Source organism: Simochromis diagramma, unplaced genomic scaffold (genome assembly GCF_900408965.1).
Source record: "Simochromis diagramma unplaced genomic scaffold, fSimDia1.1 OVJJ01000079.1, whole genome shotgun sequence".
Lineage (NCBI taxonomy): Eukaryota > Metazoa > Chordata > Actinopteri > Cichliformes > Cichlidae > Simochromis > Simochromis diagramma.
Window position 1 is genome coordinate 3,718,727 of NW_024387075.1, and position 14,844 is coordinate 3,733,570.

At 43.1% G+C, this 14,844-nt stretch overlaps 1 protein-coding gene across 9 annotated transcripts in view; it reads right to left on the reverse strand.

Annotated features, from left to right (window-relative positions):
• The window catches only part of neo1a (neogenin 1a), a 153,788-nt gene that overhangs the window by 93,585 nt on the left and 45,359 nt on the right, over positions 1-14,844 (reverse strand). For all 9 annotated transcript variants that reach the window (XM_040045542.1, XM_040045541.1, XM_040045547.1 and 6 more), the window contains exon 2: positions 4,424-4,747. In XM_040045542.1, the coding sequence (XP_039901476.1) occupies positions 4,424-4,747 (324 nt within the window). The remainder of the gene's footprint in view (positions 1-4,423; positions 4,748-14,844) is intronic.

The following is a 14,844-nucleotide window of genomic DNA, read 5'->3' on the forward strand; positions in this document are numbered from 1 at the left end:
AAACTGTGTAAATATTAAGGAAGTAGGAAACCTGGAAAGAAAAATCAAATGTGATATGACACAATCAAGTGGAAAACACTATGGATGCACCTTGGCAACACAGAGCAAAGCTTGGGAGCATTAGCTAAAAACAGGTAACTCCACTCCACTCCCACTGGAAGTACACTAGCTTATGACCCCCCTGAGGCAGGGTTTGTGTCTTCTCCCAGTCTCAAAGTAGGAGGACCATGTACAACATGTCCTAACCACTACACAACGATGGCCACGATAACTGATGACTCAACTCTCTGAAAATATGCTCCAGTATTCGCCTTAAAGCAGCCACGTCCATCTCTGACGAACATTTTATAAATACAATCCGTGTTGAGTTTAATATTTCAACTGAAACTTGAACTGCAGCGGTCCCTGTCATGGCTGGAGGAAAGGCTGTATGTGATGAGCTGAATGCACCGAGGTAGTTTTAACAAAGATTAAACCGAGCTGCCAAAGCGTGTTACTCGAGCCACCTGGTGAATGTGCGAGTTTGTCAAAACTTGACGCAATCGCGCCTTAAAAGGCTAAAAAAAAAAAGTCTGCCTGTCCTTAAGTGAAAAGTAATGATATGCCGCTTATAAAAAAAACAGAAACAAAACAAAATCACTCAACTCAGATAATATCCTTTTCAAAGCGGGCATATAAAGCCATGTATCCATTCATTCCCTTGCAACCTTTTACCATTTTATTTACCCGAGTCACTGAACGAAGAAAATGTACTACACACAAAAGAGTCATTCAAAGGAAATCTTGCGAACCATGGCAACCTCAGTGCCCTATTATGTTTCATCCCAATTGAACGTCTTGATCCGTGTTTGGCTGACATCCATTTTATGTTGTGAAAACACAGCTGACTTGTGATTATTCACAATATGTAAAGATGTCAACTTAACTACAAGTACAACAAAGTGCCTCCGACAACAGCACAAAGCGCTCCCTCTGCAACGGTGATGCAATCATCCTTTTCCACATTTTCAAGCCGTCATTTCTCCGGGGGTGTGACGCACCCCCTCCCCTACCCCCCTCGTCAAAAAACAGATTAAAATACATCAAAAAAAAGGGGATTAAAGAATCTGCCGACACTCCTAAATCCTTCAAAAGGCGTCCGACTCTATCAAAGGATGAGTACTATTAAATATGAGGTGACACATGTGACACGTGAAGGGTGCCGGTGTTCAGTTTATAATTTCTGCCACTGTGGGGAGGGGAAAAATGAGATTTCAGTGAAGCATGATATCAAAGCAAAGCAATAAGTGGCTTTTGCCATCTTTATATGCCGGAGTAACCTATAGGTGACAGAAAGAGAGAGAGTGCACAGCAGAACAGAGGTGAAGCACTTGATTTGGCTCTGCAGAGAACTGCCTCATGTACATACACAGACGTCAGATAGGAAAAACAAACCAAATAGGCTCCAAGACAGTGAGAGGGCAAAATAAATTCTCCATTTTCTCATTTGGGGGTTTCCCTGTTAAGCGGCAGTGAGGTGGGGCTCACCTCAAGCGATTCTTAAAGAAGGCTGAGTTCAAAGCGTGCCGGTGGGAGGAGAGACGGCTGCGTGGGAGAACAGCAGACAGTTAAGATGGGATTTCTCATTACGCGCGTCTCGCTCTGTGTCCTGGCTAACACTGCTGTATACCGCTCACTCCTTCTCTGCCCTATAATTTCTCTCACTCCCCCCCACTCCCTCCTTTTCTCTCTCGCATAGACTCAAACTGAATGCATAAGATTGCGCCCCACTAGGCCACATTCCCCTTCTCTTTCATCTGAGCCCTGCTTGTGTTTCCACACTATCTGACTGTGCACACACAGAGGCTAAAACACACACAGACAGACTGGATGACAAAGCAAGAGCAAAGAGGGAACACAAGGCAGAGAGATCTTACTGTGTGTACATGAATGAGAGCTCAGAGCTAGGCAATATGAAAAATAACAAATGTTGAAACTGAAAAAAATCCTTTAAACATCTCTCTATATAAATATATGAAACAGGACTTTTAATTGTTTTATTTCTTTACATACAGTCATTTTTAAATAATTCCCACATCAGCTGAATGATACGAAACAGTCTGAATTACTTCACTGCATTTTAAACAGTGATTTCCTTCAGATTGGTTACATTCCCGTGTGTTCTTCTAACCGCGTTTTGTCTTTCACTGAATCTAAATACTGTTTCCAACTTCACTTTGTGCATATAAACAAACAGAACTGAAAAAAGTCGGGTAGCGGAGCCCATCAGGGCAAAGAGGTAAAGCGGGAGAGCGCGGCGCTGTCGTGATTGCGTCGCTGTGTGGAAGTAGACGCGTTTGCTCGAGAAGAATGAGCAGCACGTCCCCTTGCAATCAATCCCAGATATTACCCCGGTATTTGTCAGATATGCTCCCTGCCACGCCAGCCATCCGTGACTCATTCCGTCATTACATCGGAGAGGTCACGCCCACTCCACCCCTGCCTGCGCCATCGTTCCAGGGTCTGATGGCGGCCTAATGGCCTGCTCTCTCTACACTGCAATTAACCTTTTTATTGGCCACCTGCCAGACAGCTGGAGATACAGCAGTGTGCGCACGCGTGCGTATGGGCTTATGTAAGCGCGACCATAAATGCGTCTGTGTTTATATGCACATGCACGGTGGCTGAAGCTTTTAAGTCTATAAATTACCATGTGAGCAGCGAGCCCCAGAGCACGCATGTGCAAGTGGGCCTATAAAAGCTGACAGATTTCACCTGCTACTCTCGTCAAATAGAAATTGATTGAATCTAACATCCCATCATGTTTGACCCAGACAGATCCCACTGGCTGTGATGCTGTCTCAAAGCGGAAACACATCTTGGAACAAGAACTAAACACGTCCCTTTTGCATTATAGGCGAGCGCAGGGGGAGATATTATTTGTACTCCAGGAGCACCTGTCTCCCACCCCTGTTGCTGCTGGAGTAGAAGTAAATGGCAGCTGTAAAAATGATTCCAATTAAAATGGCATTTCTGTAAATATGTCATCTTCCAAAGTTTCATCAAATCTGTGCCACTGATGCCAAACATTGCATAGTTAAAGCTACCCCGTGGAGTTTTTGACTTATAGTAGCACAAATCCCTGTTTTCAAAACACAAAGACGGGCGTGCACGCAACAGGGACGGGTGATAATTCGCGTGGAAACACTATAATGTGCCAGCAAAGACTGTATCCTAGTAAATGTGCACACAGTGTAGATGAAATTGGAGGACAAAGTGCATTCAGCACATTTGTCTTCATGAAAATAAATATAGATCTAATTTGTCTGTTCACAAGGAAACTCCACAGAATCATTTTAATGCTGATATCTTTTATTTGGCCATCCGATGTTTTATTTTAAACCCTGCTGCACTCTAATAGTATTATATCCTTTTCCCAAGGGAAGTCGTATCTGCGAGATCTCGTCTCACACACAGTTAGACCGCGAGCTTTTTGAGTGAAGGAGAAAGGAGAAAAAAAATCTTTTCGATCTCTGCAATGCTAACATACTGCTTCATTACTTTGCAATTCAAAAACCAATGAAAAGTAACAGAACGGCAGGCGGACAGTAACTTTACACAGGCGCTCGCTGTCTGAGAGGCTCGCTATACCATTGTCAACAAGAGGTCTCTGTCGAGTGTCTTTAAAATGTGGCGGAGCACGGCTGAGCAGAAAGCACACAGTAAATGCATTCTGTGGCTCCTGCAGCCGCAAATTGAATTTTGGGGCATGACTTGACTCAAAACACCTAATAATCCCACGTCACTTGTTGTTCCCGAGCTGAACAAGGTCACACTGTAGAGCGAGTAATGAAAAAAAGATCCTTTTTAAAAGCATTTATCCAAATGCATTCAGGCTCCGGCGAGGTGAAGAAATTTAAAGAAAAGAAAGCACAAATGGCCGAGCACCTGAAGGACAAAAAACCCCAACAGAATAAGAAAAATAAACCACAAAACCCTTTCATGTATATGGACGCCACATGTCTGTGCACATATAGCATGCAGTGGTGAAGGGGGGAGCATAGCAAAGACTGACAGGTTTTAAGTCACTGCACAAACAGCTTTTGTTTCTTATGACGTCTCATTAGCCCTGACAAAAAGTTAAAGCTGGGATTATCTAAACCTTATCGCCTCATTTGTCCATCAGCTTTTGAATGTGCACACTCACTCTGATGTGACAGCCAGCACAAGTGCAAACACGTGTTGGGAGTTCAGCGGGTCTATAAAGCACTTGCTGGTAAACACGTAGTCTATTCAATGCTTTTCGGCTCCATCCATAATCTCACAGTGGCTTTTGAGTGATCAACGGCTCAACAGTAACTACAACACATTTGAAAGCATAAACCAGAGTTGAGTTTGGACTGTATCACATGCTGGCTATGCTGATTAATCTCGCAGTCCTTACCTGCTACAGAGAGGCGTGCCGTGCGGCTGGAAATGGATCCCAGGTTCTCAATGGTGGCAACACACTGGTAGGTTCCTTCGTCTGGCTTGTTATGTTTAGAGTGGACCACATGGCTGAAGAACAGCGTGCCGTCGGGCAGTATTTTTCTCCTCTCGTCTGAAACCAGGCTCATGAAGGTGCCGTCTTTCTTCCATTCGATGTGTGCCGGCGTGGCTGCGTCGCTGTGTGCAGAACAGTTGAGGAAAGCGGAGTTCCCCCGGATGGCCAGCGTGTCCTGGGGCTCCACGGTGAACCAGAAGGGGCTGAAGGGCTGCACTGCTGAAGCTGAGGAGCAACAGAGGGGAGAAGTGAGATGTCAACACAGAAAGTTACATCAGGTCCACTTTTCTCTGAGCACTAATGAAAATTAGCGAAATTCTTGCTGCTCTCCAGCAGCTTATCAGTGGGCGATGTGGCTTGAAGATCACACCACAATTATGGGGGCAGATTCATTATCAAGGATGCATTGCTCAACTTTCCCCAGATGATCGTTCTCTATCATTCTAAACAGCTGATTAGCTGTGTATACGGTGGATTAAAAAGTCTGACAATTTGCGTTAGTGCTCTATTTCTCGTTTTTACATTGATTTTATTCTGAAAGTTCCTGCAGGAAGTGGTAATATATAACACTCGATTTGATGCTTCTTCTGGCTGGTTGCCAGGTCGCCTCCATTCTTTATCCACCAAACTACGCCACAGCTATTCACACTTCTTGTTAGTTGAAATGTGAACAGTGCTGATATTTCTATACAAGTTACTCTAAGAATTTTATTCTGAATGTCCAGTCTCTTCAAAATAAAGCACCTGTATGTAGCAGGTGGTAAAAACCAACCACAATTTAACACGGTCAGATCATACCAGTGTATGCGTTTCGATTTCACTGATTCCAGCATGGATATTCTTTCCGTAAGCTTCAGCTTCTTTATCGGATTACTAATCAGTAATCGAGTGTAACTACTATCAAAGATCAGTAAAGAAACATGCTTGCGGTTAGGCTGCAGCAGAGGGTTGATGAAAGGTGCAAAATGCTTGCAATCACTCTAAATTGCACAACACTACTATCTGCTTTTTCAGTTCGGTCACAGCATATCCTAAGAAGTCGCTGACATCAATGGCGTGTTTCAATGCTCACTCTAAAAATGACAGAACACTGCAGGACTCCAAGTGCCCCAAACACTGAATGAAGTGTTCCCGAACCAAAACATCTTTTTGTTCGTTCTATCTTTCAGCCAAAGTGCCTCGGCCTTATTCCAGAGCCTCAAAGAGGCTTTTTATTATGAAACCACAAGCCTCGCTGGAATTGGGCAAGAGGAACTGACAAATTTAACCAAGTCTAGCCTCCCTGGCAAGTTAATATCACGTCTTGCGTTATCATAAGTACAGCGTGCGGGGAAGGAGTAAACACGCAGGAACGCGGCTGCCATTTCCTTTCCTCGAGCAGAAATGGTAACATCACATTGACATGAACAGTGCCAAAGTGAGAGTAAGTAAAATTGCTTTGCATTCACCTCATCCATTATTCAAGCACTCCCACTGTAAGAGTCACACTGTGGTATTGTTTAGATAAATAACACCAATTATCAGTTCTGCAGGGATGGGGCAGAGCTTGAAAAATAATTAAAGGGGTATGAAGGTATTTTAATAATTCAACGAATGGAGTGAAATAAGTGGCTGAGTGTTAAATGCAGTTTAAAATATGCCTGCTCTCTTCCAAGGAAATGGCATGTCTCCGGGGGAGAGGGGAGAGCAGAATGCGATAGAAAGAGATGAAGACAGAAAATGAGAGAGTAGTGTGAGAGCGAACGAGGGATCCTGTGCCAATAGTTCAGCTATTTAACTACTAGAAGATAATTTCTCTACCTTGTGGCGCCCTAGCGAGAGATCCAAGATTGAAGTAATATAATGCATGGTCCATTATGGTGGCAATATGAATGCTTGCCCTCTGTGCACTTAGTTGTCTTGAAAGCACAAACAATTACAGAGAAAATACTGTTGGAAAGTGACTGAACTAAATAGAAATAGATGCAAATAAATGTAAGCCGTTTTCCCACTAAACTGAGCAGTCAGACCCCACACTAATTCAGTGATGAGTGGACCAGAATACTGAAGAGGAAGTGTGCCTGCATTCTGTCTCAGTGTACAGCAGGGACCCTGAACAACTGAATTGAGGCCTGATATACGAGCACAGCCCCTTTAGAAAGATCTGTGTTACCAGTTACTTTACAGATATCCTCCTATGACTGCTCTGGCGCCATTTCACTGCAGTTGCGGAGTAAATTCAAGCAAAGAAAACTTTATTAGGCTGGGTAATGCACAGAGTGCGCAAGAGCTCAAAACATTTTGAAAATCCCTCCAGGCAGAAGTGGAAGTGAAATTCAAGTGAATAAACAGCAGTAATGAATAAAATATACAATGTTCTAAACTAGCCCAAAACATTTCTAACTGCAGCTCTTAGGAGGCAAGTGAGTGGCTTCTAATTAGACTGAAGCAAGTAGCTAATTTCAGGAAATCAATAAATTCACAGCGAGCCTGCTTACATATTGGGCAGAATGTGACAACACTAGCAAATGTGTTTGACTCATGGTGTATAGGACAGATGGAGAGAGACTTGAGGGAGGAATTCGTCACTCCAGCGGACCAAAAGCACCATGACATGCTTAATCATCTCTGCATTACACTGCTGGAACAGTTGGGTGTGTGCGGCTGGGCAGCGCGTCTGTGCCCAGGTTTGGCTCCCCTCCAGTCAAAAGACCATCTTCAGCTGCTCTCTATCTGAGGGAAAAAACTGAATGGGCTTGAAGGTCCTACAAGCATCCTATCAGAGTCAAAGCAGCTGCCTTTAGCAGCTTTTCATCCCAATCGCAGAAACAGTAGGGGAGGGCTTAGCTTCGGCTCTACTTTTGAGAAAATGGCAAACCATCTGCATTCAGCTGCAGACACAACAACCAACGTCTGTGCACTGGGATGAACCAGGGGTGTAAGGAGTTTGATGGCAGGCAATCGGCTTTTTGGCAGCATCTAACTAATCTTCTGTTAGAATCTTTGACTCATTAACACCATTTCTGCTACTAATCTCAGTTTCTCCCTCACATTACCTTCAACCGCTCCTGGCAGATGGCTGCCCCTCCCTGAGCCTGGTTCTACTGAAGGTTTCTTCCTGTTTGAAGCGAGTAGTTCCTTATCTATCGCCAAGTGCTTGCTCATTTGACGTCATCTGATTGTTGGGGTTTCATTCTATTATTGTAGTGTCTTTACCTTATAATACAAAGCACCTTGAGGCAACTATTTTTGTCATTTGGTGCTATATAAACAAAACTAAATCCAATAAAACTGCAAACAGATTCCAAAACAAGGATGCCAACGTTAGTGGCCAAAGTTCAAACGGGTGTGTTTCACGTAAAGGTGGGATTGTGTAAATCAATGCCGAACACCCTGGACTCATCTGCAGACTGGACAAATATTTTGACAAAAGGCGACAGCAGCATTCCAAACCGATGACTATATTTCATGTTTCCGTCTTTGTAGCAATCATAAAAGAAGTTTCACATAAAGCGCAGTGTAGCCAGCGTATAATTTCTCTCCTCTAGAAAGCAACTAAAAATAACCAACTCAAGGCAAATTTATCTCTTTCAAACTCCCTCAGATTATTTATAGAAAATGAGGGAAAATATATGAAAGCACACAGAGCAAAATCCATATTTCACCAATTTAATGGGTCCCTTAGGAATAACAACAAAGTCCCCGTATCAATAAACAGGCTTCTGAACGTTAACCTAAAGCAATTCCAGTGACGTAAGGAGAAGCTGGAAAAACCACACCCGTGACCGATATTTAAAGGTTCACTAGCCTGAATTGTCGCTCCTTGTAAAAAAAGAGAGGACAAGCAGCCAGCACCTCAGCAGGAAGCAAGGATCTCTATCTGCAACATGTGATTAAAAAAACAGAACAAACAAAATGCACAAACATCAGTATCTTAGAGTAAAGACAAGCTTCAACCTTTATGCCAGAGCTGAGGGAAAAAAGTTTACTTTTGGCAGCTAACAAGGTTCCGAGTTATAAGCCTGGAAAAAAAAATTGTAATGAACACAAATAGAATGAGCAGCGGCGTGCCGATGCACTGTGAAGTGCTCGCTGACAGAAAACTCAACAGAACTCATGTTCTCATACATCAAAGTGCAGAAAAACCAAACCCTGCTGAAACAGAACATAATGAGAAGAAGGGAGATCAGTTAAATTTGCAATGACAGGAATTTCTGTCTCTTGTATACATTTGTTTTTTGTCTTTCGCTCACACAGCCAGATGATGGCTATATGTTTCCCAGAGAAATGCAAAGTGCACCTTTAAATGTTTCTTACAATAGCACTGAAACACAGCGGGCTTTTAACAGCACAGCTGTAGAGTTAGAGGAGGAGAGAGGGGTCAGAAACCACATTACAGTGTGAGGAGTCTAATCTATTCGGGCCCCCATCCGTTTGTGTTTGATAAATAGAAACCTCCACACCAGGCAACCAGTGAGAATAAGTCGAGCGGAGAGCAAGGGGCTAGAAAATGGGCTTGTCTGCTTGATAAGCATGGGCTGTTACCTCTGTCCCAAATCCACTTTTCTCCGCAGTCATAAAAGCTTTGGGAGCCCAGCTTAAGGTGGTGCTGCGATATGCTGCAGTGCTCCCCCCCCACTCGGATATGAGGAAGACAGAATGGAGATGTGGGGCTAGTGATGGATTTCCCCCACGTCCTGACAATGTTAAAAGCACGATTTCAGACATTACGGAGATTACTATCTAGGTGAGGGGTATATATGTGTGTGTGTGTGTGATAACTAGTAAGCCACAACTTCTAGCTCTCTTCCCGTGAGAGTTTAGAAAAGTAGAAAAAGGTGTCTGCATCAACTGTGCGAGGTCATCTGCACTGACCCCAGATACCGGTTAACAATTTCGGCAAATTATAAAGTCAGCCTCGTAACATTGGGTGTGTTAAAAAAAAAAAAAAAAAATCCCACTGAAGGCAGTAAAGAGTGGGTTGGAGAGGGTCTGCTCTCCGCACAAAGACCCCCTGTTCTCTCCTATTCTGCACTTGGCCCAGCAGGAAGCCTCCTCCCTCATTGACCCACCGCCTGACAGCAGTCATAGTGACTGCCCTCCTTATTGAGCCACTCTTGAGACAGAACAGAGCGCTCTGGAAGCCAGTCGCGTTTTCAACAACCGAGGCTCTTCTGTGGCCTGAACTTGGGACGAGGAAATCCTGGACATCAAAAGTAAAAACACTTTGCAGAGATTTGAAACCACTGGGAAATTACATCTGTAAAGGGCAAACAGTAATATGGATTCTGCTTGTTATCATTATGCTGCTTTCACGCTCTTTATAATATGTCACTGGATCTCTGAGCTGTAAGCCCTTTGTAAGAAAACAAGCCAGGAAAATCATTAGTAGCGCATCGGAGATGAATGGAGGCCTTCAGTGCAGGTAAAGATAGATACAGGATGAAGGCCTTTTGTAATTTACCTGAGCACTTCAGGCTCCTGTCTCTGTGCTATTTCCATCTCTCCACCGTTTGTTCTTCCAGGCAGAACATCAGGCTGCTTAAATGACACTAATGGAAATGGTTGTCTCTTCTTCCCTCCCACACTCTGTGCTTTTCCTTCATCTTTGCACCCTGAGTCCGTGTCTCTTTCTGTGCAGTCTTTCATCCAGCCTTCTCCCAAAACTTTGCTCTAAAGCCCATCTGTCACCGTCGAGGACCTCTGGGAAATAACCATGAACCTAAGATCGAGCGTGGTGGGACTAGGTGTCTGCAATGTAGAAATGGAGAAAAAGCTTATTTGAGGCATGTATCTATTTAGTGGAAAAGGTGTCCTTTTCAAATTAAGAAAACACAGCCTCCCGCTCGAATTAATGTGCTGGGCTTTACTTATATTAAATTAAAGAAATTAAGATTTATGTAGAGACTCTGTGTTCGTGCTTTCTAGAGATTAGCCCAAATAATCTGACTATATGACTTGTACCATCTTCTACTATCTTTTACAATGTCAAGCTAAAGGAAAAGAGAGTTGGTGTTACAACCCAAGCACTCAACAATGCCTGATGAGCCTGATCACGGATACCACAACCCACTGATTCTGGTATTCAAAGCATTCCCCGCAGCACTTCATGAAATGAGGAGTTAAGGCCAAGCCATACAGGGATGGACAAAATGACTGGGGTGCCTAGCTCACACACTGGCTGTCCTGCGCTGGCACCAACTCAACTGGCAGATTAAAAGAGAAAAGGATCCAATTTCTTCAGCTCAGAGTTCTCCATCATCCTGTATACTGGCTGCCATGGTAAAGCTCCAGAGGCAACATGACAGGGTCACCAGTGAAGGAGGGTCACCGCAACGGCATCAGCTCTGGTTGCGCTGCAAAATGCCAGAAAATGGTATTCTAAAACAAACGTCAGTCTCTTTTTAATCAGGTGGAGAAAAAAAAAAAAGATCTTAGTGAAATGATTCACTGCTTAATAGGATTAGCAAATAGTCTGAGTGCAAGACACCGGCAAAACTTCAAATGTGGACCACCACGGCCAACGTGAAGACATTAAGTGAAGGATTTTTATTCAGACCTTTTTACTCTTTACAGTACTGAATGTAATGGTGTCAGGGTATAGTATGCCAGTGATTAATGACTACCTAATCCCACACAGGCGCAACTGACCCCAACTTCCTGCTTAGTAGCAAAGGAGCTCAGTCCAAGACCACCTTGGAGCCTTATTTCAATGCACTGCCTAATGAGAGGCCTTAAAACCAGGCTCAACACCAAGTGTTAGCAAGAAACTGGATAATGTACAAGCTACGAGGAGGCCATATCGAGCGACGCTTAGACCAACATTCACCATTCTGAAAGTCAGTGGTAAACATTACTCTTTGGTTCACAGATTATATGGACTGAGTGATTTGAAGAATTAGAACATTTGAAACTGATTTTTCATCATTTAATAAAGCATTTTAAGAGCAGCTGTTTGCAGGAGCATTTGATTCAAAGTAAGCGCCAACATCTGAAGCCTAAACGTCTTAGTATCCATGCAGTGGCCTATAAAAATAAAAATAAAAAAGAGAAAAAAAAGTGTGTTTGTATATTTTCCAAACATCAAAAGAGAATACTGGAAATTAGGTTTTGAGGCAGTATCTGGCTTTTTTTTTTTCTTTTCTCATTAGTCCTACAAATACACACCTTTTATGTCACAGTTCAATGAAAATGCCAAGTGGTGATCAGGAGAAATAGTCTGCAGGGGAAAATCTCTTAAATGCACACTAATTCATGCTTTGCACTCATTAGTGTAGCATACATTTTTCATAGATGTTTACAACAATTACATTTGGAACCTGTGTTTCCAAAATATGCATATTTATATCCCTGTGGCATGCCTGTAAACAAAACATGTTCTTGACTGTGCATTTGGCTACATTACATACATAATTTTATATTAAACTTACTGGTTATTGAATTATATATCCACCGCTGTAGACTGTATTATGAACTCTGGTACAAATAAATGGTTTAATGGTTTAAACAATTAATAAAACTCTTCTTTGGCAAAATGATAGAGGCAGGTATATTTCTTTCAGTAAAACTGGACACAAATACTGAAAATAGGAGGGGGAAAAAAGACACTTAAATGGAATGCTGGACAGAGCTTTCAACAGCCGAGTGTGATGAGGGAGACCCAGGAGGGATTGGTTGGATGGGGAACCCCCTCACCTCATCTGGTAGCGATAATTAACCAGTACTGATTGAGGCTCAAATTCCCTCGCTTATCAACCTCCCCCGTGGGCTCACAATGAAGGATTGGCCCACAGAGACGAGAGCAGCCCAGACAGGCATTCTTTGAGAGCTGGTCTTGAGATAGTGCGAGCGTTTGGTGCAAGAGAATGATGAAAAAACCCACTTTGCCTCACGCAAAGTAATTGGAACGCAAAATGGCAAGAACAAGCATGTTTCTCAGGCTAGATGGACACCCACAAAGCAGTTGGACTAAAGGTTACAACCATCACTTAATGCTTGCGTTTGAGAATTGGACTAACCTTTTCTAGCTGCTGAAAAAAAAGTGCTTTGAGAGAAAAAGAAAAAAAAAAAAAACTCACCATGGCAGCAGATGCCATTATCTGCTATTTTTTAAGTAAAATGCCCTTTAAATTGCACTCTCAAACAAACTAACAACTGCAGAGACAAACGACGCGCTTAAAATACCACCAGAAATCAGCACATAGTACCAATCAGTACGAACCGTTGAACTGTAGTCAGAAAAGACGAACAGGAGGGGAAATCCATATCGTCTTTTGACCCATAAAACATCGCGATGTCATTCAAATAATCTGGTAGCATGAGACAAGTGACTCAAAAATCTGACAACATTGTCGAGTGCTGCTGTGAGCGCGACAAAGAAAGAATTGTGAAGATCTCATGTGAGATAGCATTGTACAGTAATAAAGCTGGAGTAACAATAATGCATAGGGGGGGGAAGAAAGAAAAAAAGTGGAAATGTCTTCCAGATGCCTTGTGGCGATAAGTTATCTGATGAGGCTGTAAAACCAGCAAGCACTGGGCAAAACGTAGCCAGGAAGTAGTCGACACACCAGGCAGATTGGGGCCAAGTTCTGAGCAGCAACACATGAGATAGTCATCTGAGACAGGAAAGCACATTCATTTTGCCACCAACTAGCTCCACCCTGTCCCCACCAACCCCCATACTGAAGAAAATCATGTGGCCGTAATGAGATATCCTAGAGATTTTTTAATGAAACACAATATTATATTCTCTTGCGCCTGTTTTTTCTCTCTTTCCTCAGCTATCACACACACTCACACAAACATATACACACAGAGAAGAAAATCGATATAATCCTCTATGCCTTGCACAGTCAAACACCCGGCAATTTATCAGCATTGGATTTCAAAGTCTGGGTCTTTGCCTATTTCGTCCTTGACTCCTGTCATTTATTTGCTCTTTTTTTTTTTTTGAGCATAACAGGAAGAAGTAGAGAAGGAGACGGGGTGTGTAGGGGTGTGGGGGGGTGTTTGGGAGGTGTGTGTGTGTGGGGGGGGGGGGCTTGCTTACAGTACAATTTCCACACACTCTACAGTTAAGTAGAGCAGTTGGTACAAAGAGCTAGAGATAAAAGTGCAGGGCACACTGAACAACTCTGCCAGAGATCACATCCAGCAATTCACTTGATCGCAGTGTTTGGATCTGGCTCCTTTGAGTGGTCAAGTGTGGCCAATCTTCCTCTGATAAGTCAGATGCCAATTACCAGCCCAGACACAAAAACATTTCAAACTACCCCAGTTTCTCCTCTTGTCGAGATAAGCATCAGCATGCAAATTCTGCTAATTACAACGGAGCTGAGTCATAGTCCCCCCCACTTTCAAAGCTCCCTTTGAGACTTATTACACTGGCCTATTGCTGTCACATATAGATAAAAGATAAGGATTATTTTCCCATAAGAAAGGGGGGGGGGAAGACACTAGCATTAACATGGTTGTCAGTTTCTTCTCACAAAAGAACTTGAAGTTTTTCTTCTATGCAATAATCCCACAGCTCTGCCTTTAACATAGAACAAGATCCTTACAACTAAAAACATGCATTTATGAGGAGTGTGCATATATGCGGGACGACTCTTTTTTTTGTTCTTTTCAGACTGGCTTCAAAGTAGTTGACAGAGAGGTGCAGTTAGTGGGCTGTTGATAAAAGGGAAGCCAGTCGCTGCGTGTTCACAGCGATTTGGAGGAAACCATTTAACACTGGAGTACGGGAAAGATCAAAGCCTTCGAGCCAACACTGGGAGGGAGACTCAATTACTATTTTACTTGAAACCGGATGCTACCCCTCTGGAAGAGACCCTTAAAATAACTCTGGAAAAAAATATCCATGGCAGCTCGGAGAAGTGGGGACTCGGGAGGGAATGCTATCTGAAGACAGTGCTGTAATAACGTTGGAGTTAAGTGCGGTTACAGGGGTTAAGTGTTTGCACCAGGGGCATAGTTAGATTACAAAATGAAGATGCTGCGTGAGGCATGAAGGTCTCCTAGATATTATTACTGTCGTGTACGAGATAGCAAAGCTGCCTTTTAAATGATGAAAGCACCTTTTTTCCCCCCTTTTGGGAGAGTAGCAATTTTTTTTTCACCTTACACTTCTGGCCTGCAATCATAAACCATTTTCACACATGAACTCCAGACAACAGCCTGAGATATTGTTCGAAGTTGCCCTGAAAGACGTGTAGCAGACATCAGGAGATTTTCTGTCAGATGTGCTGGGCTTTATTCAAACCGATGAAGCCGGTCTAACGTCCTGCCTGACTGATTCAGACATCTGCCTTCTCACATGCAGTTCATGTGTCAAATACAGA